Raw genomic sequence first — 27,074 nt, forward strand, 5'->3', positions numbered from 1 at the left:
ATTTCTATGCTCAACCTAAATTGCCTCTATGAATGAGCCCTCTAATGTGTTCTCTGAGTACTTCTCATTTTCTCCCTTATCAACAGTGCAACCTCTCCAGCTTTTACCCCACCTCATTCTCAAACAGATCAAACAGCTTTCTGAACCTGAATCCATCATTATATATTTTCCACCCTTTTTTGCATCATAATTTAAAAATGCACCACAGGAATTTACTTTGTTTAATATAGGATCCCAGGCAATGCAAACAAAAAGAAAAGGAAATAATCAAGATGGGGAAAGGAAAGAGTATGCACTAAAGAGGATGAAAACAAACACAAATTTAAATGTCAAAACACTTTTTTAATGTTTGTCAGTGGTCACAGATCTGACTGAATGGAACTTCATTCTCTCTGAAGACAACTTGCACTCAAATATAAATTAGACAATTTTCATCACCGGGAGATATCTGAAATAGTAAAAACAAATCACTGTTTTTCAAATTTACTGGCATGATACCAGAAGTTCTTCTAAACAAAGTTTAAGTAGCATTCAAGAGAATACGGAAATGGTGTGCACCGCTGCAGGTAGTCAACTAGTCCTCTTCAATGATAATATGCACTCCAGCTTTAATCATCATCAACTGTTGGCTTTATCGTTACACCTCTTCTTATCTGACCCCAACCAATTAATCTGTAAAAGAAACAGTTGATTAGCTTTTACAAGAAATACATACCTACTCGAATGATATCAATGCATCAAGAATCTGCTCAATAAACTCTTAGTCAGTTAAATCTTGAGTTTGTTTTTCTGGGCATCAAATACTGTTACACTGAAATCTGTAATAGCATTTGTTCCCCTATAAAACAAACTCATCACATCTTTCCTTACGAAGAAAATTGAGATGTTCAATATAGATTTCCAAATCTCTCAGATTCCTATTTTTAAAATACACACTTCCTTCACTCACCGCCAATGCTTCTCTACTCTTCGGCTGAGAGCAATCTTTTCACCAACTTCTGTACATACTGGATTTGTGAGGACTATCTTTCCCAAGTCGGCCTTCACTGCACTGACTCTTCCTCCAGTAGAAAGGGATCCTATGTTTACCATCAACACCTCATTTTTGGATAGCTTTTGAACCTAAAAAAATCAGAATCAGCTTTAATATCACCGGCACACCTTTTGTTTTCTTTGCAGCAGCAGCTCAATGCAATACATAATAAAAGAAAAAAAAAGACCCAGATTACAATAAGTATATGCACATATTAAATAGTGCAAAAATAAACCAATGAAACATAGTGAGGTAGTATCCATAATTTCAATGTCCATTCAGAAATCAGATGGCAGAGGGGAAGAAGCTGTTCCTGAATCACTGAGTGCATGCCTTCAGGCTTCTGTACCTCATTCCTGACGGTAGTAATGAGAACAGGGCATGTCCTGAGTCCTGAGTGATAGGGGTCAATGATGGATGTTACGTTTTGAGGTATCCCTCATTGGAAAATTTCCTGTATACTGTGGAAGCTAGTGCCCATGGAGTTTACACCTCTCTGCAGCTTGTTTTGATGCTCCCTCCCACCCCCTCTCCACCCACACCAGATGGAAATGCAGCCAGTTAGAATGCTCTCCACGATATATCTGTAGAAATTTGCAAGTATGCTTGGTGACATACTAAACTTCCTCAAAGTTCTAATGAAATATAACTGCTGTCGTGCCTTCTTTGCAGTTGCATCAATTATGTTGGGCCCATTATAGATCCGTAGAGACCTTGACACCCACAAAATTGAAATTGCTCACTCTTTCCACTTCTGATCCCTTTATGAGGACTGGTGTGTGCTCCCTTATCTTATCCTTTCTGAAACCCCCAATCAGTTCTCTGGTCTTACTAACATCAAGTGCAGGTTTGTTGCTGTGACACCACTCATCCAGCTGACATATCTATATGCAGATTGTGATCTTCCAGTTAGGAAGTAGAGGACCCAGTTGCAAAGGGAGATACAGAGGCCCAGGTTTTGGAGCTTTCCAATCAGCCCTCCAGCTGAGCGTCAACCGTGATGTAGCTGGCCGTTTAACACTCTGCGGGGTAGCCCACATGGGGCATCCTTATCACGTGCCCCAGTCACTGCAACTGACGCTGGGTGATCATGGCCTCAATACTTCTGCAGTTGGTCTTCACAAGTATTTCAGTGTGAGGCACCCACTCACACCAAGTAATTCCCAGGATGCGCTGAAGGCAGCTTATGTGGAAGCGCTCCAAGGACTTGATGTTGACGGCTGCAGGTTACCCAAGCTTCACAGCCATAAAGGAGGGTGGTGACACAGACCTCTTGGTATACGGCGACCTTTGTGGAGGGACGAAGGCTCCTGTTCTGAAAGACTCTACGCCAAAGTCTCCCAAAGGCAGCTGATGCCTGTTTAATGTAGCTCTGGATGTCGTTGTCAATGCCGCTATCCTCAGAGAGAATGCTCTCCAGATATTTGAAAGATGGCACTACTGACAGCTTTTCATCACCAACAGTGAAGGCAGGTAGAGTGGGTGGGACACTAGCACTCCATTGACAAACCATTTTTGTCTTGGTAGTATTGACTGTCAGCCCCACCCTGCTGTATGCTCTCACTGCCACAGTAAGGACGGTCTGAAGATCCACAACCCCAGTCCACCACCACCCTTCCAGGAGGTTCTATCAGCTGTCCATTCCCTTAAGAACAATAAGTCCCATGCACTGCCAAGTTACTGAAGAATGGAGGGCACATATGTATGTGTACCCTCTCCCTATATCACCAAGGCCTGGACTGACGAGAACATCCCACAGCAATGGAGAAATGAAAACATCTTTGTAATTTATAGGAACAAGGGTGACAAGGCCATCTGCGGCAATAGTAAGGGCACATCACTCCTTTCTGTTGCTGGAAAGGTCCTGGCTAAGGTGATGCTTCAGTGGCTCATCAGCAACATCGAGACCTGTTTATGGCCTTTGTCAACCTCCCCAAAGCATTCAACACTGTGCAAAGAGAGCTCTTATGGGATGTCCTCCTCAGGTTTGGCTGTCCCAATAAATTTGTTAACATCCTCCGCCAGTTCCATGATGGGATGACTGCTCAGGTGACCATAGGAGAAGTCCGAGCCTTTCCTTGTATGCACAAGGTTGAGGCAGGGGTGTGTGCTAGCGCCAGTGCTCTGTAACATCTTCCTCCTGTGTGTTACCAAGCTTCTCCACAACGAGATTAAGGATAGCAGTGGTGTGGCAGTGGACGTCAGATTAGATGGCAACCTCTTTAACATGCAACCACCAAACTCTGTAGAGAACAGGTCCTGGAGCTGCAGTTTGCAGATGACTGTGCTCTTGTAGCCCATACTCCGGAGGATCTTCAGACTCCTAGAAGTACAGCCAGGTGATCAGACTTTCCAAAGCATGGGCATGGGATAGCATGGTAAGTGCTCATAATGGTACTGTAACAGTGGCCCAGTGTGTTGGCTCCTCTAGTACTACAAGTGATTTGTTGGTAATAATATAGACCTTTTCAAGTTGGCCTGGTTAAAATCCCCCAAAACGATCGGGATGTGCTGTTACACACACACACACACACACATACACACACACACACTTACTCAAGTACTCTCATATTTTGCTAAGGTTAACCAAGTGAAATTCATTTGGCTAATTATATACAAAACGTATAATATGGTCAAAAAGTATTTGCATTTTGAAGATATTTCTTTAAAATATATACAACCGAGTAGGAACTGCCTGAATTTTCTGCCATTACTTGCAAAATAAAGGACTTCAACAGATCAATGTAGCAAATTATATTCTTCAAAACACATTTACTTCAAATGGACTTGGTACTCAACTCACTTTTGCAGCTTTTTTATCACCTTCTGTACGCACACCCAATAATCGCCTGAGAAGAAAGTAAGAAATTTCCAATTCTGTGAAGATTTCTGGGAGAGCTCCAACAGCACCAAGAACTTGTCCAACCATACGATCAGCACGGCAAAGGGTTGGGTCTATTTTTGTTCCAACACCTAAAACAAAAATTCCAGTATTGAAAAAAATAGCACAGGAACCATTTCCCCTCTATCCAATTACCAATAATTGTGAACTCTTCTGAGGTTTCCAAACAAATAAGACAATTTAAGAGCATGCAAGCTAATTATTACTGATTATCTACAGTTACGTAATGAAGGTCTAATGAAGTGAGTCACAGACCAAGTTCTATGAATTCATATTGCACTTTAAAAATAACTAGCTTGTTAATTAGAGATTGGAGAAATAAGATAAGTGAAAGATACTGAAATTTTATTTGAGTCCCTTTCAGTAACCGAAGAACAGGAATACTTAAAGCTTTAAGTTTATATACTTGAGGATATTAGAACCAGCAGATAATTTGCTGATCAATATCTAACATTGTACTTTGCATCTGTTACGGAAATTGATAATGTCTGGTTCTGATGTAATTAAACTACCAATATTTTTCTTAGAAATTATATCTCTGATATATGGCATTTCCTTCATCCTACTGAGAGATTATTCCTTTTTTTCACATGTTCATCATACCTTTACTAGAATTGACTATTTCTTAATTGATAATCAACTTACTTCATTTGTTCATTCTTGTGACTATCAGAGTATACTGATCTCTGATCATGCCCCAGTCACGTTGTCTCTAAATTTTCCTGGTCTCCCTCAAAGGAATAAACATTGGAGCTTTAACCCGACTTTATTATCAGAAGATGATTTTGTAAAATTTATTAAGGACCAGATAACTTTTTTCCTAAACACTAATACATCATCTGAAATTTCATCCCAGATTGTCTGGGATTCTATGAAAGCATATTTGAGGGGTCAAATAATTTCATATACAGTGAATCTTAACAGAAATTCCCATTTGGAACGATTAGACCTGATTAATCAGATTAAAGAATTAAATCAATTATATGCTCAGACTAAAAACCCTGAATTATATAAGAAGCGTGTAGAACTCCAAACTAAACCTGACCTTTTCTCTACTCAACCAGTTGAACGTCAACTTCTTGAAAGTAAGAATCGCTTTTATATTCATGGTGATAAATCTGGCAAGTTTCTAGTTAATCAGTTGAGACGTTCTAAAGCTAAACAACATATTACAAAGATCCAGAAGGAGAACGGGGATATTACATCAAATCACTCAGAAATTAATGACTTATTTAAGAATTTTTATTCTTGGCTTTATTCCTCCAACTCCCTGAATGAGAACATTTATGTTGATCTTTTTTTAAATAGCTTGAATATCCCTTCGATTTCATCTGATTCTAAAGCAAAACTTAATGAGCCTTTATCATTAGAAGAAGTATCTTTTGCAATCTCTGCACTGTTGTCAGGCAAATCTCCTGGTCCTGATGGGTTCCCCATAGAATTTTATAAATCATTCTCTTCACTTCTTTCACCTCAGTTACTCTCAGTACTATCTGATTCGTATGGTAAATTGCCACCCTCATTTAATGAGGCATGTATTATTTTATTTAAAAGGGCAAAGATCCAACAGAGTGCTCCTCTTACAGGCCAATTTCTTTGCTTAATGTTGATGTTAAAATTTTGGCCAAAGTTTTGGCTCATAGATTAGAAACTGTTATACCCTCTATTATTTCTGATGATCAAACTGGTTTTATTAAAAATCGTCTTCCCTTTTTAAATATACGGCGTTTATTTAATATTTTATACTCACCTTCAACTGGGACTCCTGAATGCATTATCTCTCTCAATCCGGAGAAAGCGTATAGAGTGGAACTACCTCTTTGCGGCTTTAGAAAAATCTGACCTCGGTCGAAGTTTTATCTCTTGGATCAAATTACTATATCTATGTCCTACCACCTCTGTTTTGACTAATTCTCAGCAATCCCAGTTGCTTAACCTTAAACGTGGCACCCGTCAAGGATGCCCCTTAAGTCCCTTTCTTTTTGATTTGGCTATAGAGCCTCTGGCAATTGCATTTTGAAGTTGTCCTGAATTGACGGGGATCGGGGGTGGGGGGGTGTTGAGCATAGTTTCTCTTTATGCTGATAATCTATTACTTTTTCTTTCAAATCCGTCCACATCCTTACCTCCAATGTTTTCACTTTTTGATCAATTTAACCAGTTCTCTGGCTATAAACTTAATTTACATGAGAGTGAACTTTTTCCAATTAATAAAGAAGCACAAGTATTAGTATTTCATGACCTCCCCTTTAAAGTAGTTGATAATCAATTTACAATCAATAAATAGTCAATCTTGGTATTACAGTTACAAGGAATTTTAAGGATCTTTTTTTGTGAAAATTTTGCCTATCTTTTGTACTCTACAAAACAGTGTTTGTCACAATGGTCACCTTTATCTATGTCCTTGGTAGGTCGTGTTAATGTTATTAAAATGTATGTTCTCCCTAAATTTTTATACTTATTTCAATCTATTCCAATTTTTATTTCTAAAGCCTTTTTTGATTCCTTAGACTCTATCATTTTGTCCTATCTGTGGAAGGGTAAGCATTCCAGAATTATCAAAACTTACCTTCAAAAGTCTAAAAAAGAGGGCGGCATGGCCTTACCTAATTTCCGTCTATACTACTGGGCAGCTAACATTCGTTGTCTTATCTTCTGGTCTTCTTTCCATAGCTAGTCTGACTGCCCTAAATGGGTAGCAATGGAGCTGAATTCCACTAAGGATCTATCTATCTCTGCACTTCTTGGATCTGCAATCCCTAGTAGTTTGCTTAGACTAATTGTTAATCCTCTTGTTAGACATACTCTGCGAATATGGGCCCAGTTTAGGAAATCTTACTGTTTCTTTGGTTTTTCCCTTTCTAGTCCTATTTTATATAATCATCTTTTTCTACCTTCTATGCATGATTCAACATTTTATGATTGGTATAGAAAGGGCATTTGGTATTTTGAAGATCTTTTCATTGATAAATCGCTTCGCATCTTTTCAACAGTTCTCTGCTAAGTTTAATCTACATAATGCCCATTTCTTTAGATATCTCCAAATTAGACACTTCATTAATCCTTTATTACCCAAATTCCGAGATGCTCGAGAAAAATGCTATGGACTTGTTTCTTTCTATTAATCCATTGTGTAAAGGTTTAATATCTTTTATTCGTGATAAATTAGTATCCATACAGTGCGCCCCTTTGGATAAAATCAGAATGGCTTGGGAGCATGACTTAAATATCCCTTTATCTGTTGAGGTATGGGACTTGATCCTCAAGATGGTTAACTCAACTTCTCCTTGTGCTCGCCACTGTCTTTTACAGTTTAAGATTGTTCACAGGGCTCATATGTCCAAATCTAAATTATCTCGATTTTATCCTAATATTAGTCCTCTTTGAGATAAATGCAAAAGTGGTGAGGCTTCTCTCATTCATATGTACTGGACCTGTCCTAGTCTAGAGAAATTTTGGAGGGATGTTTTCTTAACTTTATCCTGTATTCTGAATCGCCATTTAGAACCTAACCCTTTAACTGCTCTTTCTGGTTTCTTGGCTGAGACAGACATACATTTGAGTTTGACTAAACGTCGAATATTATCTTTTGCTTCTCTCCTGGCTGGACATCTAATTCTTCTCAGATGGAGAGATGTTGCCCCACCCATGCACGCTCAATGGCTTAACGATATTATGTCCTGTTTAGATCTTGAAAAAATTCATTACTCAATTCTTAATTCGGACATAAAGTTTCATAAGGTCTGGGGACCTTTTATTGAGTATTTTCATAACTCTCCTTTTGACTAAGTTTCTTTTTCAGTCCCTTGCTTTCAGCTTTTTTTGGTAGTAAGCATTATTATCTTCTGTTTTTAATTGTATTTACAGTTTTGGGGGTTTGAATGTTCTGATTTATATTTCCTACATTTTGCTGTGGTTGGTCTGGAGTTTTTTTTTCTTGTGGGGGTTGGGGTTTACACTACTTCAATTTGGGTGCTTTTTCAATTATTATATTCTGTATTATATTACCATTGTATGTTTATCTTGCACTGTATTAATTTCCTATTTTGTTCTTGGGGTTTTTTTTGTAGTGTTGTAGAAAATGCATAAAAAATTATTTTCTAAGTATTTTAATATTAAGGAGAGTCAACATGAAATTATTTAAGAAAGATCTCATTTAGCCAATATACTGGAATTCTTTGACCAAGTACCTCATAGAATACGAGAGGGGGCTTATGGACCTGGTTTACTTGGGATTTTCAGGCTTTTGACAGATCCGCCACAGGTTGTTAATAACATTAGAGCACATAGACCAGTGGTGTGAATTACAAGACTGTCAAAAGATAGAAAGCCACATAAAAATGAGTCACCCCTCTCCAGCTGGCAAATTGTGACAAGCAAGGATCAGTGCTTAGGGCCACACCAATCTACAATTTTTACCAATCATTTGGTTGGACCAAATATAACACTTCCAAGTGATCAAATTAGATGGGAGATATGGTGAGTAGTAGTATTTTAAGTTTAAAAAAAAACAGCATGGTCTGGTTGAATGCTGGTGCAGCAATGACAGCCATAAAGCTTACTCCTACTAATTCTGATGTTATACCAAAACATCTTAATTTAAGATGTTTTAAATTATATTCAAATAACATAGACATCATCAGCAATGCTCAGGATTTATTATCCATCTTTGATTATCCCTGAATTTAATAGTTTCAGAGTTAAATTTAAAGATAAAAATCGCTGTGTGTTGGGAGTCTCATTTATGCAAAAAGCCACATTTACAAGATTGACTTCTCTGAAGATTATTAGGAAACCAGATTTTAAAAAATGCTAATTGAGCAATTTCACAGTCACCATTAAACTAGATTTTTAGTCCAAAGTGAATATAAATTGAATTTTAACTCAACCATAATGGAATTTGAACTCCTGTTTGGTAAGTCATTTAACAAAAATGCAACTTTAAAATAATCTTCTGACTAATCAACATAGAATTTTGGATAATGAGAAAAATATATACAGCAAATACTTACCCCAAGTACATAAAATAAACATTAATCCACATTTCTCCCTGTGGAATATTGTTCACCAATCAGTACAACAATGCTGCTGGTCTGACTGGAAATGCTTCCTACACTATACTTAAGGGTCTTGTGGATAATATTCACACAGCATACTAACAGATACTTTCGTGTTCTTCAAAATCACAAAAACTTAGAATTGTAAATCTTTTAAAAGGAATCTTCTTACCAATAAGGCCACCAGGAACTGCAAATTGGAGGTCATTGTGCTCTGCAAAAAGTGACACAATCTTGGAAAAGATGGGCTTGCACATCAGCTTCCCTTCATGGTCTTTTGACACAATGCCAGGTCGAACTTCAAGTTCTTGGCCTACCTACAGATATAAAAGCATGCACTATTAGGCAAATATTTTTTTTATCACAAATGATCATACACTAATTTTTCCACAAGTTTCTGTGCAATATTATTTTATGACAATTTTATCTGCCATACCTATTCACTTCCCGTAGAGGCACGAAATCCTTGGTGGAATATCTTTATTTATATGAGCTATAATAGAATTCTTATCTTGGGAAGTTTAGCACAAATCTGCCTATTTTGACTCCCTCCTCTCTTCAACCACCAATGCTGCCAGCCCATCCTTAAGGCTACGGCACAATGATGTCAGGTATAATATTCAATACGTGGCTCAGAAACACTAACATTGGCTATTACGTTATAAGAATTTCACCTTAATTTTTACATTGAAATTCCATTGTGGGTAAATTTCTAAAGCTTATAATTAACAACTAGGAAGTGCTAGACTACTAAGTACAGCCAGCACCAACTAACAGGACAAATAAATGTCAAACTATTTCCAATTATAGATACAAGAGACTGCACACTTGAATCTGGAGCAACAAACAATCTGCTGCAGGAAGTCAAGAGGGTCAGGCTGCATCTGTGAAAAGAGAGGAATTGTTCATGTTTTGGTTTGAACCCCAAAATATATAATTTCTAATTGCATCAGTGTACTGATAAAATAGGTCCACCTATGTTGTGGATTAGGCATTTTTATTGCATAAGTGTTGAACAGAAGCCATCTGATTTCTAGTGACTTCGCAGAATAGAACTCTGCCGCTCCAAGTCAAGCAGCTGTTGGGCAACCCCTGCAGTGGTCAACCATACAAGATTTCAACATAGACTATTATATATTCCTATTTAGTTTTATTCAAATGCTTAGCTTGCTCATAAAAAATAGTTCTAAAAACAAAGTACAGTGCCTTGATTTGTATTGATATATTTCAATGATGAGAGCGATGGAAATGCTTTTTGGGAGTTGAAACAAGGCAGTTAGCAGCTAATACTTTCTCTGGAGCAGGGGGTCCCCTCTTTATATTGCCTTGGACTCCTACCATTAACCAAGGGGTCCACGAACCCCAGGTTGGGAACCTCTGCTACTGAGAGTAATAAGCTTCTCAAATGTGTCGTGACACACACAAAATGCTGGAAGAATTCAGAAAGTATGGAAATATAAAACAGTTGACGTTTTAGGCTGAGATTTTTCTACAGGACTAGAAAGGGGGAAGATCCCAGAATAAAGGGAAGAGGATACCTAGAAGGTGATGGGTGAAGCCAGATGGACGGGAAAGGTGAAGGGCTAGAGAGGATGGAATCTAATAAGAGAGGAGAGGGGACCATGGAAGAAAGGGAAGAAGGAATGGCATCAGGGGAAGGTAATGGGTAGGTAAGAGGTCAGAGTGGAGAAAGATGAGGGATGGGGAGGGATTTTTTTTTACCAGAAGGAGAAATTGATGTTCATGGGAGGCTATTCAGATGGAATATTAGGTGTTGCTGCTCCACCCTCAATGGTGGCACAAGAGGAGGCCATGAACCAACATGTCGAAATGGGAAAAGGAATAAAAACGGTTGGCCACTGGGAAATTTTGCTTTTGGCGAATGAAGCAGAGGTGCTCAACAAAGTGGTTCCCCAATTTACAATGGATCTCACCAATATAGAGGAGACTGCTTTCGGAGCACTAGATATAATAGGCGACCCTCCCACCAAACAAATTCAAGGTGAAGTGCTGCCTCATCTGGAAGGACTATTTGAGGCCATGAGGGAGATTAGTGGGGATGGACACAAAGATAAGGGAGTCATGGAGGGAGTGATCCCTGCGCTAAGTGGAAAGCGGGGAGAGGGTGGGGAGGATTGGGAAGGAAACTAAAGATATGTTTGGTGGTGGTAGACCCCTTTGGAGATGGTGGAAGTTATAAAGAATGATGTGTTGTATGGAGGCTCATGGGGTGGTTGGTAAGGACAAAAGGAACTCTATCCTTGTTAAGCTGATAGAAAGACGGGGTGAACATGGATGTCTAGGAAATAGGGGAGATGCGGTGAGGGCAGCATCAATGGTAGAGAAAAGGAAATCCCGTTCTTTGAAGGAGGAGGTCACCTCCGACAATGACAGAACAGAAAGCCTCAACCTGGGAACAGATGGGGCAGAGACGAAGGAACTGAGCAAAGGGAATAGCATTTTTACAAGAGAAAGGGTGGGAAGAAGTATTGTTAAGATAGCTGTGGGAGTCGATAGGATTTAAGAGACAGCTTGTCTTCAGAGATGGAGACAGAGAGATCAAGAAAGAGGATGGAGGTGTCAGAAATGGACAAGTGAATGTAAGGGCAGGGTGGAAGTTGGAGGCAAAGCTGATGAAAATGACAAACTCAGCATAGGTACATGAAGAAGCACCAATGCAGTTGTCAATGTAGCGAAGGAAGAGTTAGGAAGCATTACCAGGTCAGGCCTGGAACATGGGATTGTTCCACATAGCCAATGAAAAGGCAGGCATAGCTGGAGCCGACATGGGTGCCCCTTGAGTCTGGAGAAAGTGGAAGGAGCCAAAGAAGAAATTTTTGAGGATGAGGACCAGATCTGCCAGATAAAGGAGGGGACCTGGTGATTCTTTTGTTGGGAGAGAAGTGGAGAGATTTAAGGCCTTCTTGATGGGGAATAGAAGTGTATAGGGACTGGACGAAGCAGTCAGGGCCAGGAGAACTTAAAGTTGTTGAGGAGATTGAGAGCATGTCAAGTGTTGCGGATGCAGGTGGGAAGCGACTGAAGCAAAGGAGATAGATACCTGTTGTTGTCAAATGTGTCATCTGATGCAGTGATTGATGACATTCTACACACCTTCTTGTTGGTAGTGAAGTGTTTCAAGCATCTAAATACGGCAGCCCAGTATGAGTATGGAACATGTTTACGGATCAGCTTCTCTACTCCTTCACACACCCATTAATTCATTAAATGGACAAACCCCGAGCTGGCAGAAAGTACATCAAAGTAGATCAAGACATTTCATTTTTAAGGTCCAGCATTTTTTTGTGTGAACAAGCTAATAATCTATTATTTAATTTTGTTCTTCTTTTTTGTCTTTGCACAATTAGGTGTATTTTGCAAACAGAAAATCTGCAGATGCTGGAAAGTCCTAGCAACACACACAAAATGCTGGAGGAACTCAGCAGGCCAGGCACAGCTATGGAAAAAAGTACAGTCAACGTTTCGAGCCGAAATCCTTTGGCAAGACTGGAGAAAAAAAAAAGCTGAGTAGTAGATTTGAAAGGTGGGAGGAAATGCCACCTCCTCTCCCTCAATTCCTCTGTTTCCGCCGCATCTGCTCTCAGGATGTAGCTTTTCATTTTAGAATGAAGGAGATGTCCTTCTTTTTCAAAGAAAGGGGTTTCCCTTCTTCCAGCATCAAAGCTGTCCTCAAAAACATCTCTTCCATTTCACACGTCTGCTCTTACCCTGACCTCCCGCCACGCTACTAAGGATAGGGTTCCTCTTGTCCTCACCTACCAACCCACCAGCCTCCGCGTCAAGCACACAACTCCCTGAAACTTCTAGCACCTCCAACTGGATCCCACCACCAAACACATCTCCCACTCCCCCTCCCCCACTTTCTGCTTTCTGCAGGGATCGCTCCCCACGCGACTCCCTTGTCCATTTGTCCCTCCCCACTGATCTCCCTCCTGGCACTTATCCTTGCAAGTGGAACAAGTGCTACACCTGACCCCTCACTACCATTCAGAGCCCCAAACACTTCTTCCAGGTGAGGCGATACTTCACCCGAGAACCTGTTGGGTCAAAAACTGTGTTCGGTGCTTCCAGTGTGGCCTCTTGTATATCAGTGAGCCCCGATGTCAACCAGGAGTCCATTTCGCTGAGCACCTATGGTTCATCCGCCAGAACAAGCGGGATCTCCCAAGGGCCACCCATTTTAATTCCACTTCCCATTCCAATATGTTCATTGACCTCCTCCACTGTCGAGATAAGGCCACACTTAGGTTGGGGGAACAACACTTTAGCCTCCAACCTGATGTCATCAACATCTTTTCAAACTTCCATTAATGCCCTCTCCCCCACCACCCTTCATTTCCCACCCCCTTGTCCCACTCTCATGTTACCCCCTTGCCCACCCATCGCCTCCCTCTGGTGCTCCTCTCCCCCTTTTCTTCTTTTTTCCACGGCCTTCTGTCTCTTACATCAATCAACTTTCCAGCTCTCTGCTTCACTCCACCCCCCCTCCAAGTTTCACCTATCGCCTGCCGTTTCTCTCTCCTCTCCCCCCACCTTTCAAATCTACTCCTCAGCTTTTTTTCTCCAGTCCTGCCAAGGGGTTTTGGCCTGAAACGTCGACAGTACTCTTTTCCATAGATGCTGCCTGGCCTGCTGAGTTCCTCCAGCCTTTTGTGTGTGTTGTATTTTGCATATTGGTTGTTTGTCTTTGTGCATTTTTTAATTGATTCTATTGTGTTTCTTAGTATTAGCTGTCAATGCTCACAAGAAAACGAAACTCAGGGTTGTATATGGTGACATACATGTACTTGGATAATAAATTTACATTGAACTTTGAATCATTAGACTAAAATCAAGCAAAATATCATTGCTTACATTGAGTACTGTATTTTACTGGGATTTGCGTTAACTCTGTTTAGCATAAATGTCCAGTGTACTGAAATAAACCATGATCAGCTCATTCAAGGCCACAAAACAGCTTGGAATCATGTGCAGTAATTGGAATCTACCACTTCCATCAGCAGAAAACTACTGGGACTAATATATTTATAAGATAAATATTTTGTACAGTATTGCAGTAAGTTTTATAATTAGAGTACAATGAAACAAAATGTTTTAATTCCTCAACACTACATGACTATTCAAAGGTTTCAAAATCAATTTTATGGCACCATGCCCATTTTCCCACCCCTCCATCATGTTTCTTCTGATAAATAGTTCATACCTTTAGCACCCCTTTCAGAATGCTGCCACCAGCTACACCACCCTTCAGATCATCTACTTCACATCCAGGCTTATTGACATCAAAGGATCGAATAACTGGAATAAAACAAACAGAAAAATGTAAAAATAAGTATTCAGTTTTCCTCAGCACCGATCCTTATCTTTGTATTAAGATGTGTTCAAATTTACAACTACTCCCTGTACCTAAGCACTTACAAACATGGAATGACTTTTATTAAGCCAAAAACAGTGAGAATTGATCAAGGGAGAGATGAAGAATCAAACAGGTATGATGATGAAAAGAGAAACAATTTGCCAGTCAAAAGTTCAAATTCAACACAACTAAGTCTCTCCCATCTCATTCCACCTTGGAATGTCTTCCTCACAAGCATGTGGGGAACAGAATCCAAATTAGGAGAGATATTACAAACAAGAGAAAATCTGCAGATGCTGGAAATCTGAGCAACACCCACAAAATGCTGGAGTAAGTCAGCAGGCTAGGCAACATCTATGGGAAAAAAAAAGTACAGTCCACGTTTTGGACCGAAACCCTTTGGCAGGACTGGCTTTTTTCCTGCAGTCCTGCTGAAGGGTTTCGGCCTGAAATATTGACTGTACTTTTTTCCATAGATGCTGCCTGACTGAGTTCCTCCTGCACTTTGTGTGTTGCTAGCAGAGATGTTACAAAAGTTTGCCACATACAACTGCTTGAAAGAATTGACCTCACAGATAACTTTCAAATAATGTGCCAGATGACCCATCATAAACCAAAAGATCATTCTATCCCACTTGTACAAGGAGAAAGAGTACAGAATGTACTGTGGTGTCATTCTTTAACAAGAGTAGTTGTTTGCAACGTCACTGAGAATACTGAACAGTTCCCAAATGAAATGGCTGCCAGATAAGGTTTGCAGCAGGTAGCAAGTACAGTGCAATGGATACTTGGCATTGCCCTCAGTTAGCAGGTTTAGAAGTCTCATCCAGCTGCAGGGCCATTAATCAGCATGTAGTCCTTGTGGATATGGAGCACATCTATCACTACCTATGCTGTTTGAGACTACAATGGCAGATCCTTTAGCTCAAAAATGGATATCCATAAGGCCAAGGAAACCATTAACAGAAGCAAAAATATACATGACCACAATCTGCAGCCCCATGGCACAGCATTGCCCTTATTTTATCATGTATAAACCAGCTGAGTAAGCCTGGCTCATACAGTGCAGAAAACCATGATGGGACAAGTCATAACTGGGGAAAAAAAGGGTGCTAATCTGGTGAAACAGCCTTAAATTACATGTACATTACACAACAGAGTGAAATAAGAACTAAAATCTTGCCAATTTGTTCCAGTACTTAAAACACCGGCATTACAAGGCAATGAGGAAAAAATTTTCAGGTATATCCAGTTCATAAAAAAAGCAATGCAATCTAATCTGGCGAATTACCAGCTCAAACTAATCTTAATCATCAGCAAAGTGATAGAGGTGCCATCCACACAAACGAACCTGTTTATAAATATCTAGTTTTGGTTTTATGACTCAAAACTTAACAAAGCCTTGACCCACTCATTGACCACGTGAGATGAAAATCTCACCAAGTAAGATTTGACAAGAGTGTTGATCAAGGAGCCCTGATAAAATTGTAGTCAAAGGGTATCAAGTGGAAAACTACCTCAAGATTGCAGTCATACCTTAAAACTCATGATGACAGTGGTTTTGGACACTAATCATTTTAGCTCCAAGAATTCTTCAGGGCAAAGTCCCAAGCACAATCACCGTCAGCTGCTTCAATGATTTATCTCTCATCTTCAGCTACTAATGTTTGCTGATAATTTGAGAACGCTTAATTGCATTTGGAAATCCTCAGCAAATGAACCAGACCCCCTCCTCTTCTGACAATCAACACAAGTGCACCTAAAGGATTCATGCTTAGCCCACTCTATGCTCTGACTCAGTGGCGAGGTACAGCTCAAATACCACCTAAAAATCTGCTGATATCATACAGTAACTATCAGATGGTGATGAGGCAACATACAGGAGTGAGGTAGATTGGCTGACTGAATGGTGTTACAACCATCACCTTGCATTCAATGTCAGTAAGACCAAGGAATTGACTGTGGGCTTCAGGAAGGGGGATCAGGAGAGCATACAGCAGTTCTAATCAAGAGACCAGTGGAAAGGGTGACCAGTTTTAAATTCCTTCCTCAGGTGGAAAGATGTTGCCCTATGCGGTGCAGGCTCGAAGGGCCGAATGGTCTACTTCTGCACCTATTATCTATTGTCATCCACTCATGCTCAATGGCTTAATGATATTATGTCCTCTTTAGACCTTGAAAAAATTCATTATTCACTTCTCAATTTGGACATGAAGTTTCATGAGGTGTGGGGACCTTTTCTTGAATACTTTCACAACTCCTCTTTAGATTAAGTTTATTCTTTTTTTCTGTATCATAACCCCTTACTTTCAGCTTTTTTTTCCCTGTAAGTTTTATGGTTTCTTTATGATGGGAATTACATTATAGTTTTGGTAGTAGGCATATTTTATATATATATATATATCTCTCTACTTATAGCTCTATGGGGTTGATTAATTTTTTTTTACATATTGTAATGGTTGGCCTGGAGTTTTGTAGTGGGAGGGTGGAGAGAATACTAACTTTATATGATTTTATTTTGGGTGCTGTTTCCTTATTGTTATGAATTATATACCTGATACGTTTATTTTGCATTGTATTAATCTTCATTTTGGTGTTGGGTTTTTTGTTTGTAGTTGTTTTGTAGAAATGCATTAAAAACTAATAAAATAAAAAAATAAATAAATTCCTGGGTGTTAGCATCTCTGAAGATCTATCTTGGACCCAATGTATTAATGCAGTTACAAAGAAGGTATGCCAGCAGTTCTATTTCATTAGGAGTTTGAGGAGATTTGGCGTGTCATTAAAAACACTAGCAAATTTCTGGAGATGTGCCGTGGAGAACATTCTAACTGGATGTACCAACATCTAGTGTGGCGGCACTAATGAACATGATAGAAAAAAGCTGCACAGGGTTGTAAATTCAGACTGCCTCATCATGGGCACTAGCTTCCCCACTATCAAGGGCACCTTCAAAAGATAACGTCTCAAGAGGCAGCATCCATAATGAAAGATCCTCACCATCCAATACAAGCCCTCTTCTCATTATTACCATCGAGGTGGTGGCAGAGGAGTCTGATGGTGCACACTCAACATTTTAGGAACAGCTTCTTCCACTCCCCATTAGTTTTCTGAATGATCCATGAACACTTTGATCATGGAATGATCTATACCTACTTTGCTGTTTTTGCATGAGTTGTTCTAATATAGTAATTATAGTAATTTTATTATTGTATTGTACTGCTACTACAATACCAAATTTCACAGAATATGTCAGTGATAATAAACCTGATTCTGATACCTAGATAATATTTGTGGATGGGCCTATAATTTGCAAATAGTTATTGTGCCATATGATTGCCAGTTACCAATATTGCCTTATAATTATTGTTTCCAGCAAGAAACTTAAACCACCTATCCTGGATATTCAATGCCATCACTGAGTATCCTCCAGTCAACATCCAAGAGCTGTCATTCACCAGGCACTACCACATCTCCCTCATATATACTGTAGCTACAAGAGCAGGTCAGAAGCTGAATATTCTGTTGAAGTGACTCATAACTTGATACTCTGATAGTCTTTCCATCACCGAGAAGATCAGGAATGGGAAGAAATACTTTTCACTTACAGAGATGAGGGCACCTCCAACGTCAATCAAGAAACCCAACACCAGCAACCTGTTAAACTGGAAGTCCACTCATCACCCTAAAACTTCAATCCCTCTAACAACATACAGTGGTTGTACTGTGTGCTACCTACAAAATGCATGCATTACAGTTAGCAGTCCAGGGTATTCTGACAGAACCTCGAAGACCTATAGCTCCTTACAGCAAGAGTGACAAGGGCAGCAGGTGTACAGGAGCAGAGCCACTTCCAAGCTATCCTGATAATCACACATAACTGGCATGGAAATGTACAACAACTACTTCAGCATTGCCAGGTTCAATTCTGTAACTCCATTTCCCAAGAGTACTGGAGTGTACCTTCACTAGAAGAACTGCAGTGGTAGAAAGAGACACTTTCCAACCATATTCTTGAGGGCACTTAGGGATGGACAAGGGATGCTAACTTTGCCCAGATCCTGAAAAGTGTGCAAGTAAAATTAAACAGATGAGGGCCCCAGCAGAAACAAAGTCCATATCTAAATGGCACAGGCACCAAGGCTGAACAGATTAACATTTAGCCATTCACTTAAAAACTAGTACAGTAAGTTTTCTATTTTTACCATGATTGTTGTCACTGCCAAATCTCATTCCATCAATCAATCTGAAGTGACTTTTTAAAAATGGTGACTATCAAGATTCATCGTTTGTCAGAAAGTCTACTTGCTTTTGAGTTCCTCCTTCCCAGTCAACTGGAAAACCCCAGTTGCCAATTTATCTGAAATCAGTTGGCTCAACATACTTCAAGGATCATATGTATCTACAATGTTCACGTGCTGTAAAAATGATTACCTCCAATAAGAACACCAACAGCCCTGAAGGTACAACATTCATGGTAAATTTCAAAGTGTTAGAAAGCCAGTCATCTGGCTCTAATAAACTGAACAACCAGAAGGAAAACAGTACCTTTTTTAAAAAAACTTATTGGTGTCAATACATGTACAGGACCAAAAAAACACCCAGAAACAAATCAACGTCCTGTACGATGTAAAATATAATGCTTACCAATTAACCTAGGTTCAGATATAAAGTCTCGGATGGGAACTGGAATTTTTTTTACAATATACTCGCATACTACTTCAATGTTATATTTCAACTGCGCTGAGATCGGAATAATCGGTGCGCCTTCCGCCACTGTACCTGCAGAACAAAACAGAAAAAGGCACTAAATTGTTTATTTATGCAGCCTCTTTATTAACTCAAATACTTCAATAACTTTAGGACAAGCCTTTGTATTGAGTGTTGCACAGCTTCCAAGGCAGAGAGGTATTCATGAGCAAATTGCATGCATGTGGTCCTACTAATTAATTACAACATTCCTTTCTATTATGTTGACCTTTATTGTAATGTGTTACTCCTGTCCCATGGCAATAAAGGTCAACGTAATAGTTGTCTTCCAAACAGCTAATTTTTACCACTGCTGAGATCAGGAGTATGTTGATTAGCAGCTGCATTTTCCTGTATTACACGAATGTCTACATCAAAATTAACTTATTAATTTTAAAGAACTGTGAAGACACTTTAATCATCTGATTTTCAATTGCTGTACTACTAAAGAGAAAATCAGAAGTGTATATAGAAGAAAGACCTTCAAAGAAAAGGGTAAGGCGGCTTTATTAGGTTACAAAAATGCAAGGTATGTCGAACTTTTGTAAGACATTAGTCTGGCCTCAAATGTTGAATTCTGGGCATCAATCTTAAGAGGATGTGCACCTAGGACAGTGTGCAAAAAAAAAAAAAAATCAACAGCAAGGTATCAGAAATAAAAGAAAATAGGAATTCTTTCATTGGAGAAGGATCAACAATTTAAAGGGTCTTCAATAGTTTTTATATATAGATATAAAAATCTAATTCCAGAAGGAACTGCAAAGTAAAGATTTGACAACAAGAACACAATGAGATTCTGTGAGTAATTATTAGGACCTAGAATATACTCAATAATAACATTCACAAGGGAATTGAATGCATACTTTAAAGATTGAGAAGTTACAAAGCTCCGAGGAAAGGTTAGTGAAAAATCATTCATTAGATCGCTCTATCACAGACTTATCTAATAACTACAGGCAAGATGGACCAGATCCTTTCCAATGTTATATATACACACAAGAATCTAAGAATATTTTATGTAAAACAAGAGTTAATTTTAGAGCAACCTACCCTGAACAAAAGCAAGTATCTGTTCATATTGCTCCTTTGCTTGACTTTCCTTTACAAGGTCAATCTTGTTTTGCAGAATCAAAATGTGTTTCAGTTTCATGATTTCAATAGCAGCCAGATGCTCTGAAGTCTGAGGCTGGGGACAAGATTCATTGCCAGCTGGAGATCAGAAAAAGACACATCAGCAAGCAGTATGAACATTTACAATACTAGGAACTCCGTTTTTAAACACAAAAATACAACTGCAGATGCTGTGGATCAAAGAATACGAACACAACACTGATAGAACTCAGCAGGTCAGGCAGGATCTGTGAGAAAAGAGTAGCCAATGTTTCGGGCCGAGACCATTCCTGATTAAGGGTCTCCGCCCGAAACGTTGGCTACTTTTTTCTCACGGACGCTGCCTGACCTGCTGAGTTCTTCCAGCGTTGTGTTCGTATTCTTCACTCAATGTTTTAATTTTCCACAGTAGCATTTGACTAAACCTTAAACTTAAGGAAGTAAAAACATTGGGATGACTGTTAGGAAAATAAAACACAACTTGAGGTACATACTTTGTACAATTATTACAAATGAGTGTATACCTGCTGGAAAGCACCTACATTATCTTGATACTCTGACCTACAAGTGTGACCTTGAGTTAACTAATTTGTTTTATGGTCCCCGTTAGTCACGACTGAAGCAGAGACAACATTGAAGCAGAGAGTGATCATTTACTGAAACCTACATACCTATGTGCAACATATGGTGTTAGAAACATCAGTATTTGTTTGGCAAACAACAGCATCTATGGTGTCTCCACTTTTATACCAGCTAATTGCACAACTTAATATAGACCAGATCTTGGAACTTCGTTCCTAGCAGTATTTTACTTAAAGCCAATTACTCATCTGAAAAACTATTAAAAAGTATAGCAAAGAGAAAACACCACCAGCAAAAATTAGAGAGAATATAACCCAGTAATGATAACCACATTCAGAAATCTCACTGGCCATCACCAAAGATACTGAAGATCCCTCTTACAACTGAAAAGTCAATTCAGCGCTGCATACTAACTTGAAGAGGTTTTGACCATTTCAAAACGATTTTTCATCATGCACAATAGCAACTGCTAACTAACTAGAGCGTGCCTTCAATGAAAAACAAATGCTGTCTTTGGATATAGTGATCTGATATTTATTTTATAACTTCCACCTCTATTGATATCTTCAAATTTTTAAGTTGGTTTTAAGTGAACAGGCAAACTGGGTTCGTGGTAACACACTCACCACTGCCAATTCAGATATGAGAAACAATATATGGAATTTCAGTGGCAAGTTTCGAGAACAAATTAATTTAAAGTACCCTTCAAGATTTGCTTACATCAAAGGAACTTAAAAGTAAATCTGCATTAGGGAAAGGATGAAAAATAGTCATGAAAGGATAATATTCTGATGTAATAAAAAACAGAATGTGCTGGAAATATTCAGCAGCTCAGGCAGCATTCTGTACTGATGAAGAGCCTTGGAGCTGAAATGTTCTCTTTCTCTTTCCACACAGTGGTGCATGACCTGCTGATCACACACATTACCCTCTCCCTTTCAGTTTGCAACATATGCATTTTTTAAAAAAAACAATCTTGTGCAAACATGTACCCACTGTTAATCCCCAGTTACCTATTAGCAGCAAAGCTGCATCCATGACAGCAGCTCCGTTCAACATGGTAGCCATCAAGATGTCGTGCCCTGGACAATCCACAAAAGAAACATGCCTATAAGAGGGAAACAAAAATAGAGGATAAATTTTCTTCCTTTCTTCCCATGAACATTACAGAAATCAGTTCTCATTTATACACTTGACTTTTTTTTAAAACTACATTCAGTTCTGTGCAAGTTTTAGGCATGTGTAAAAAAATTCTGTACAGCAAAGATGAAGAATTTTCTATAAAGAGCAGCAAGCAGTAAAGAATTAAGTCAAATCAATATTTGAAGTGACCACCCTTTGCCTTTAAAACTGCATTTATTATCTTACCCTGTTACGTACCCTGTAACTGGGTGTCATACCAGCAAAGATAGAAGGAGTCTGGTACTATTTTTAAAACAGTGTTTATTAGTAAAATATACAAATCAATGTCAACAATGCAAATATACAGATAATACACGTTATCAATACTAAACCCAAAAGTGTGGGTATAATAATAATTAATAATAAACGAGCTCTATCGTTGTCTAGGGGATAAGGAATTATCATGGGAAAGTATAAAGTTCAGTTCAGTTCATGTAGGCTGAGGTAGTTGTTGATTCTTTTGTTGTAACTGTTGGAGGGAGGGGGGGAGAGAGAGAGAGAGAGAGGGAGAGCAAACAGTGACAGCTACAGTCATTCAAACCTTCCTTTATTTTCTTGATCCATCGATATGTTGTTGTGGCCATTCAGGTATGACCCCTCTGTCCTTTAGCTAAACTGTTCTTCTATGGTGGACTCGTCACCTAGGCAAGGGTGGTCACACACACAAGCCCCCACCGGCCTCGCTATGAACACTGAGTTAAAATTGACCGATCCTTCATTCTGTCTCCGATGTCCCACACTTTTCTCGTGGGTTCCAACACTTAAGTAGTCCTCACTAGTGTGTCTCTTGGTGCGTCTGAGGGGTGTCTCCCCAGACCTCACTTTTATTCCTACTCATGGGGTCTCAGATGTCAATCAGTTTTGAATGGCTTAGCCCATCAAACCAGCCCACTCCGGCTGTCCACTGAGGAATTTTAATGAACAGAATAGTACCAAGTAAACAGCCCTCTCTGGAGCCGTGAGTCTTACAGGAGTCATAATATGGTCTCTCTCCCCTGGTGTTATCTCGCCCTCGTCTGAAGCAAACGTTCCAGTCCCAGTATGTTTTTTTCCATCTCTTTCTCTCTCATTAACAGCCTGGCAACAGTAATGGTTTGTAATTCTCCCAGGGGAGGGGGACATGGGCAACCTTGCACCCTTCTGCCCATCAGAGCTGTTCATCCTTCGTAACACCCCCATCCTTCTAGGAATTTTCACTGAAGGTGAAAATTAACTAGTACAGCGTTTTACAGGATTAGAGTTTAGCAAAAAAAAATACACAAGTGTTCTTAACTATAAAGCAATAGATATACCTTCACTTAGCATCTAGATAAACAGTCAACAATTACATTATCACTTCCTTTAATATGTTGTATCTTAATATCAAACTCTTGTAGCATCAGACTCCAATTTAATAATCTCCTGTTTTTATTCCTTTTCGTCAGCAAAAAAAAACTAAAGGGTTGTGATCTTAGCTTAAGTGTACATTACAAAATGTGAACCAATATATGTGTGATTATAATATAGTACATTACAAAAGTTTGTGCAAATACTAATCTCTATTTTACTTTTAAACTTAACAGTCAATCTTCCATGGTGTTTACATCTTTCACATGCTTTGTCAAATTCCCTCAAAACCAGATCCTATTATTCAAAGTGGCATTTTATCAACCTTTGCCCCTTTTCCATTTAACTCACATGGTTAGCTTGCTCACCAGTGTGGAATAGGCTTTCACATACTCCTTTCATAGGAGTTATCTTATCACCAATGTTTTCCAAACTTAGCCCATTTTCTGAACTTCCACACAATTCTTTATTTTTGAGCAAGTCATTAATTTTATATTCAGGACCCTTCATTCTATTAGTTTTCAGTTTAACATCTACAAGTTGTTTACCTTTAAATTCCAAAACAAACTGTAATTGATTCACAGGCACCTTGTTAACAAGCCATTCTTCCTTCAGCCTGGTTACTGCTTCTAAAATCAATTCAGACTTTAAATTTTCTTTATTCAATTTAGGAACAACACATCTCCCTTCAATAATATTCACATCACCACCTTTCATCTCCTCACTAACTTTTAACACACCTTCTGACACAAACGAGAATCCTCACTCTCCACTGGTACCAAAGTTAACCCTTTCTTCACTGAACCAAGTCCATCTGACCCAAAAGGACTGCATTCCTTTTCAACCAGATCAGATACCCCAGACTTTTCCTGAGTTTCCTTACTAGGTTCAGTACCATGTGCATCCACATCTTGAACACACTCAAACGGGACATCTACCTCTTCCAGGCTTTCCATACCAGTCCCTTTTTCAACTTCTAAGTTCCCCTGATCCTCCAGTTACTCTGGGCAACTCCCATCCGGAGTAAACTCAACCCTGCGGGTTAAAACAACCTAATCTGCTAACCCAGCAGACTCCTTCAAGGTAATGGCATCCTTTTCATCTAGGACTGCCCTTATATCATTATCGGGAACACATTTAAATTTTTCAACTTTAAACTGCTCCGTCAAGCCAGACAAATCATCCATGTCCAACCCTGGACCTTCTAACTGCCTTATCTGTTTCTCATCTTTACTCTGTGCCTCTATACATTCTCCCTTGGCTAAGGGTAGGTCTACCTCCTCCCCTTTACTCTCTTTCACCTCCCTATTTTCCGCTTTACCATCCCCTAACCCCTCCTGGTACAGGGTCGGTAAAAATGTCTCAGCCAAATCAACACTGGACTCATTTAAACTGTCCTCTTTCTCAGCCGCCTTTCTCGACATGCTGCGAGTGATTGCGCATGTGGGATAGATTTTAGAATCCAGGGGCGTGTCCTCAGCCCTCACAGGATTGCTCGTTAATTTCACTGCTGAACACACGTCACCACCTGCTAAATCATTACCAAGAAGGACGTCCATGCCGTTTCTCGGTAATTCTGACCGCACCCTTACTTCGACTGGTCCAGATACCAGGTCACATTTTAAAATGATCCCATGCAAAGGCACAGCTTCTGTCCCTTTTCCTATATCTCTTAAAACTACCTCTCCAGTCTCAGGACCAAAATCTAGCACCTTACTTAGGATCAATGACTGATCAGCCCCAGTATCTCTCCAGATTCTCACTGGAACTGGTGTCTCTCCTTCTCTCACAGACACCGTCCCTTCTGAAATAAATTTCTCACACCTCTCTCGTACTTTATCTACCTTTGCCTTCCTCGTCGACTTGCTAATCGACTCAATACACCCTGTAGGGACGGCCGTTTTCCCTTTTCCTGTCTCCTTCTTCGGAGCAAAGCACTTAGATGCAATATGACCAACCTTTCCACAATTATAACAGGTCAAGCCAGTAACTTTCCTGCCAGCCTGCTTGTCCTCCTCCTTACCTTTACCACTAGCTCCCGGCTTATTCTCTACCTTAGCCGGTGGACTTTCTCTACCATCCCTACTGCCTTTCTGGTAACTCTTATTTGAGGAAAACTTTGTCTTGTGGGTTAGGGCATATTCATCTGCGAACCTGGCAAATTCTGATATAGACTTATTCGGCTTCTTGTTCAGATACATCCTGATATTATCCGAAACACAACCTTTAAATTCCTCAATCAGAATTAACTCTCTGAAACGATGGAAATCCTCCTCCACCTTTTCTGCAGCACACCAGCGATCCAAGAGCACACCCTTTTCATAGGCAAACTCTGCATACGTCTGATTCCACAGTTTCTTTAAATCTCTGAACTTTTGTCTATACGCTTCAGGTACCAACTCATAGGCCCGAAGGATAGCCTCTTTTACTTCCTCATAATCCGCAGACTCGTCCATGGACAATGCCGCATATGCCCGCTGAGCCTTACTTTTTAATGCACTTTGTAACAACGCCACCCACTGATCTCTGGGCCACTTCTGATTCACTGCCACCTTTTCAAAATGCAAGAAGTAACTATCAACATCTGTCCACTCGAATGGAGGTACTAACCTAAACTCTCTACTAACATTAAACCTCTCCTCTCTTGAACCTTCCTCATGGTCTTTTCCCTGTTGCTTTAACCTCTCTATTTCCAGCTCATGTTGCCTCTCTTTCTCCCTTCCCTTTATCTGCCTTTCAGCTTTCTTTTCTTCCTCCTCTGCTTCCAGCTGTTTTAACCTAAGTTCATGCTCTCTCTGTTTCTGTAACTCAGCTTTTTCCTTCTCCCTTACAGCTCTTTCCCGCTCCCTTTTCGCCTCTAACTCCTTTAGCTGGAGCTCATACTCCCTTTTCTTCTGTTCTGCATCCAACCTTAATTTTTCCAACTCTAACTGAACCACCCCAACAACTGGATTCTTTTCAGGGAACAGATCCAATCCATCAGGTGTGAACACATCCTTGGATATATAATAATGGGCTATGGCCCTCTGTAATTCCCACTTTTTCATTGACAACTTCACCTCTGTGAGATTTAATCGTTTTGCAATATTTATCAATTCAGCCTTCCTGGCAAACTCTAATGCCCCCGCAGTCGGGTCTTTAAAAAATTTGACAATGTCCATCTCTGCTGGTTTCCCAACTGGTTACCCACGCAACCAGATCAAATAATGGACTTATAGCCCGATTCATTGGCCCCCCAATTTGGTATCAAATCACAGACGAGCCCCCAATTTGTTACATACCCCGTAATTGGGTGTCTTACCAGCAAAGATAGAAGTATCCGTTGGAGTCTGGTACTATTTTTAAAACAGTGTTTACTAGTAAAATATACAAATCAATATCAACAATGCAAATATACAGATAATATATGTTAGCAATACTAAACCTAAAAGTGTGGGTATAATAATAACCAAGCTCTATTGTTGTCTAGGGGATAAGGAATTTTCATGGGAAAGTATAAAGTTCAGTTCATGTAGGCTAAGGTAGTTGATTCTTTTGTTGTTACCATTGGAGGGGGGGAGAGAGAAAGAGAGAGGGTGAGCAAACAGTGACAGCTACAGTCATTCAAACCTTCCTTTATTTTCTTGATCCGTCGATATGTTGTTGTGGCCACTCAGGCATGATCCCTCTGCCCTTTAGCTAGACCATTCTTCTATGATGGACTCGTCACCTAGGCAAGGGTGGTCACACACACAAGCCCCCACCGGCCTCGCTATG

At 39.7% G+C, this 27,074-nt stretch overlaps 1 protein-coding gene across 1 annotated transcript in view; it reads right to left on the reverse strand.

Moving 5' to 3' along the window:
- Positions 1 to 321: 321 nt before the first annotated feature.
- The window catches only part of eif2s3 (eukaryotic translation initiation factor 2, subunit 3 gamma), a 36,276-nt gene continuing 9,523 nt past the window's right edge, over positions 322 to 27,074 (reverse strand). The window contains exons 5-12 of the mRNA XM_059968193.1: positions 21,824 to 21,918; positions 20,169 to 20,327; positions 19,017 to 19,151; positions 14,217 to 14,311; positions 9,165 to 9,309; positions 3,837 to 4,006; positions 950 to 1,122; positions 322 to 672 (exon numbers count right to left, since the gene is read on the reverse strand). Of these exons, the coding sequence (XP_059824176.1) occupies positions 609 to 672; positions 950 to 1,122; positions 3,837 to 4,006; positions 9,165 to 9,309; positions 14,217 to 14,311; positions 19,017 to 19,151; positions 20,169 to 20,327; positions 21,824 to 21,918 (1,036 nt within the window). The 3' untranslated portion in view covers positions 322 to 608. The remainder of the gene's footprint in view (positions 673 to 949; positions 1,123 to 3,836; positions 4,007 to 9,164; positions 9,310 to 14,216; positions 14,312 to 19,016; positions 19,152 to 20,168; positions 20,328 to 21,823; positions 21,919 to 27,074) is intronic.

The sequence above is a fragment of the Hypanus sabinus genome, chromosome 4 (assembly GCF_030144855.1).
Source record: "Hypanus sabinus isolate sHypSab1 chromosome 4, sHypSab1.hap1, whole genome shotgun sequence".
NCBI lineage: Eukaryota > Metazoa > Chordata > Chondrichthyes > Myliobatiformes > Dasyatidae > Hypanus > Hypanus sabinus.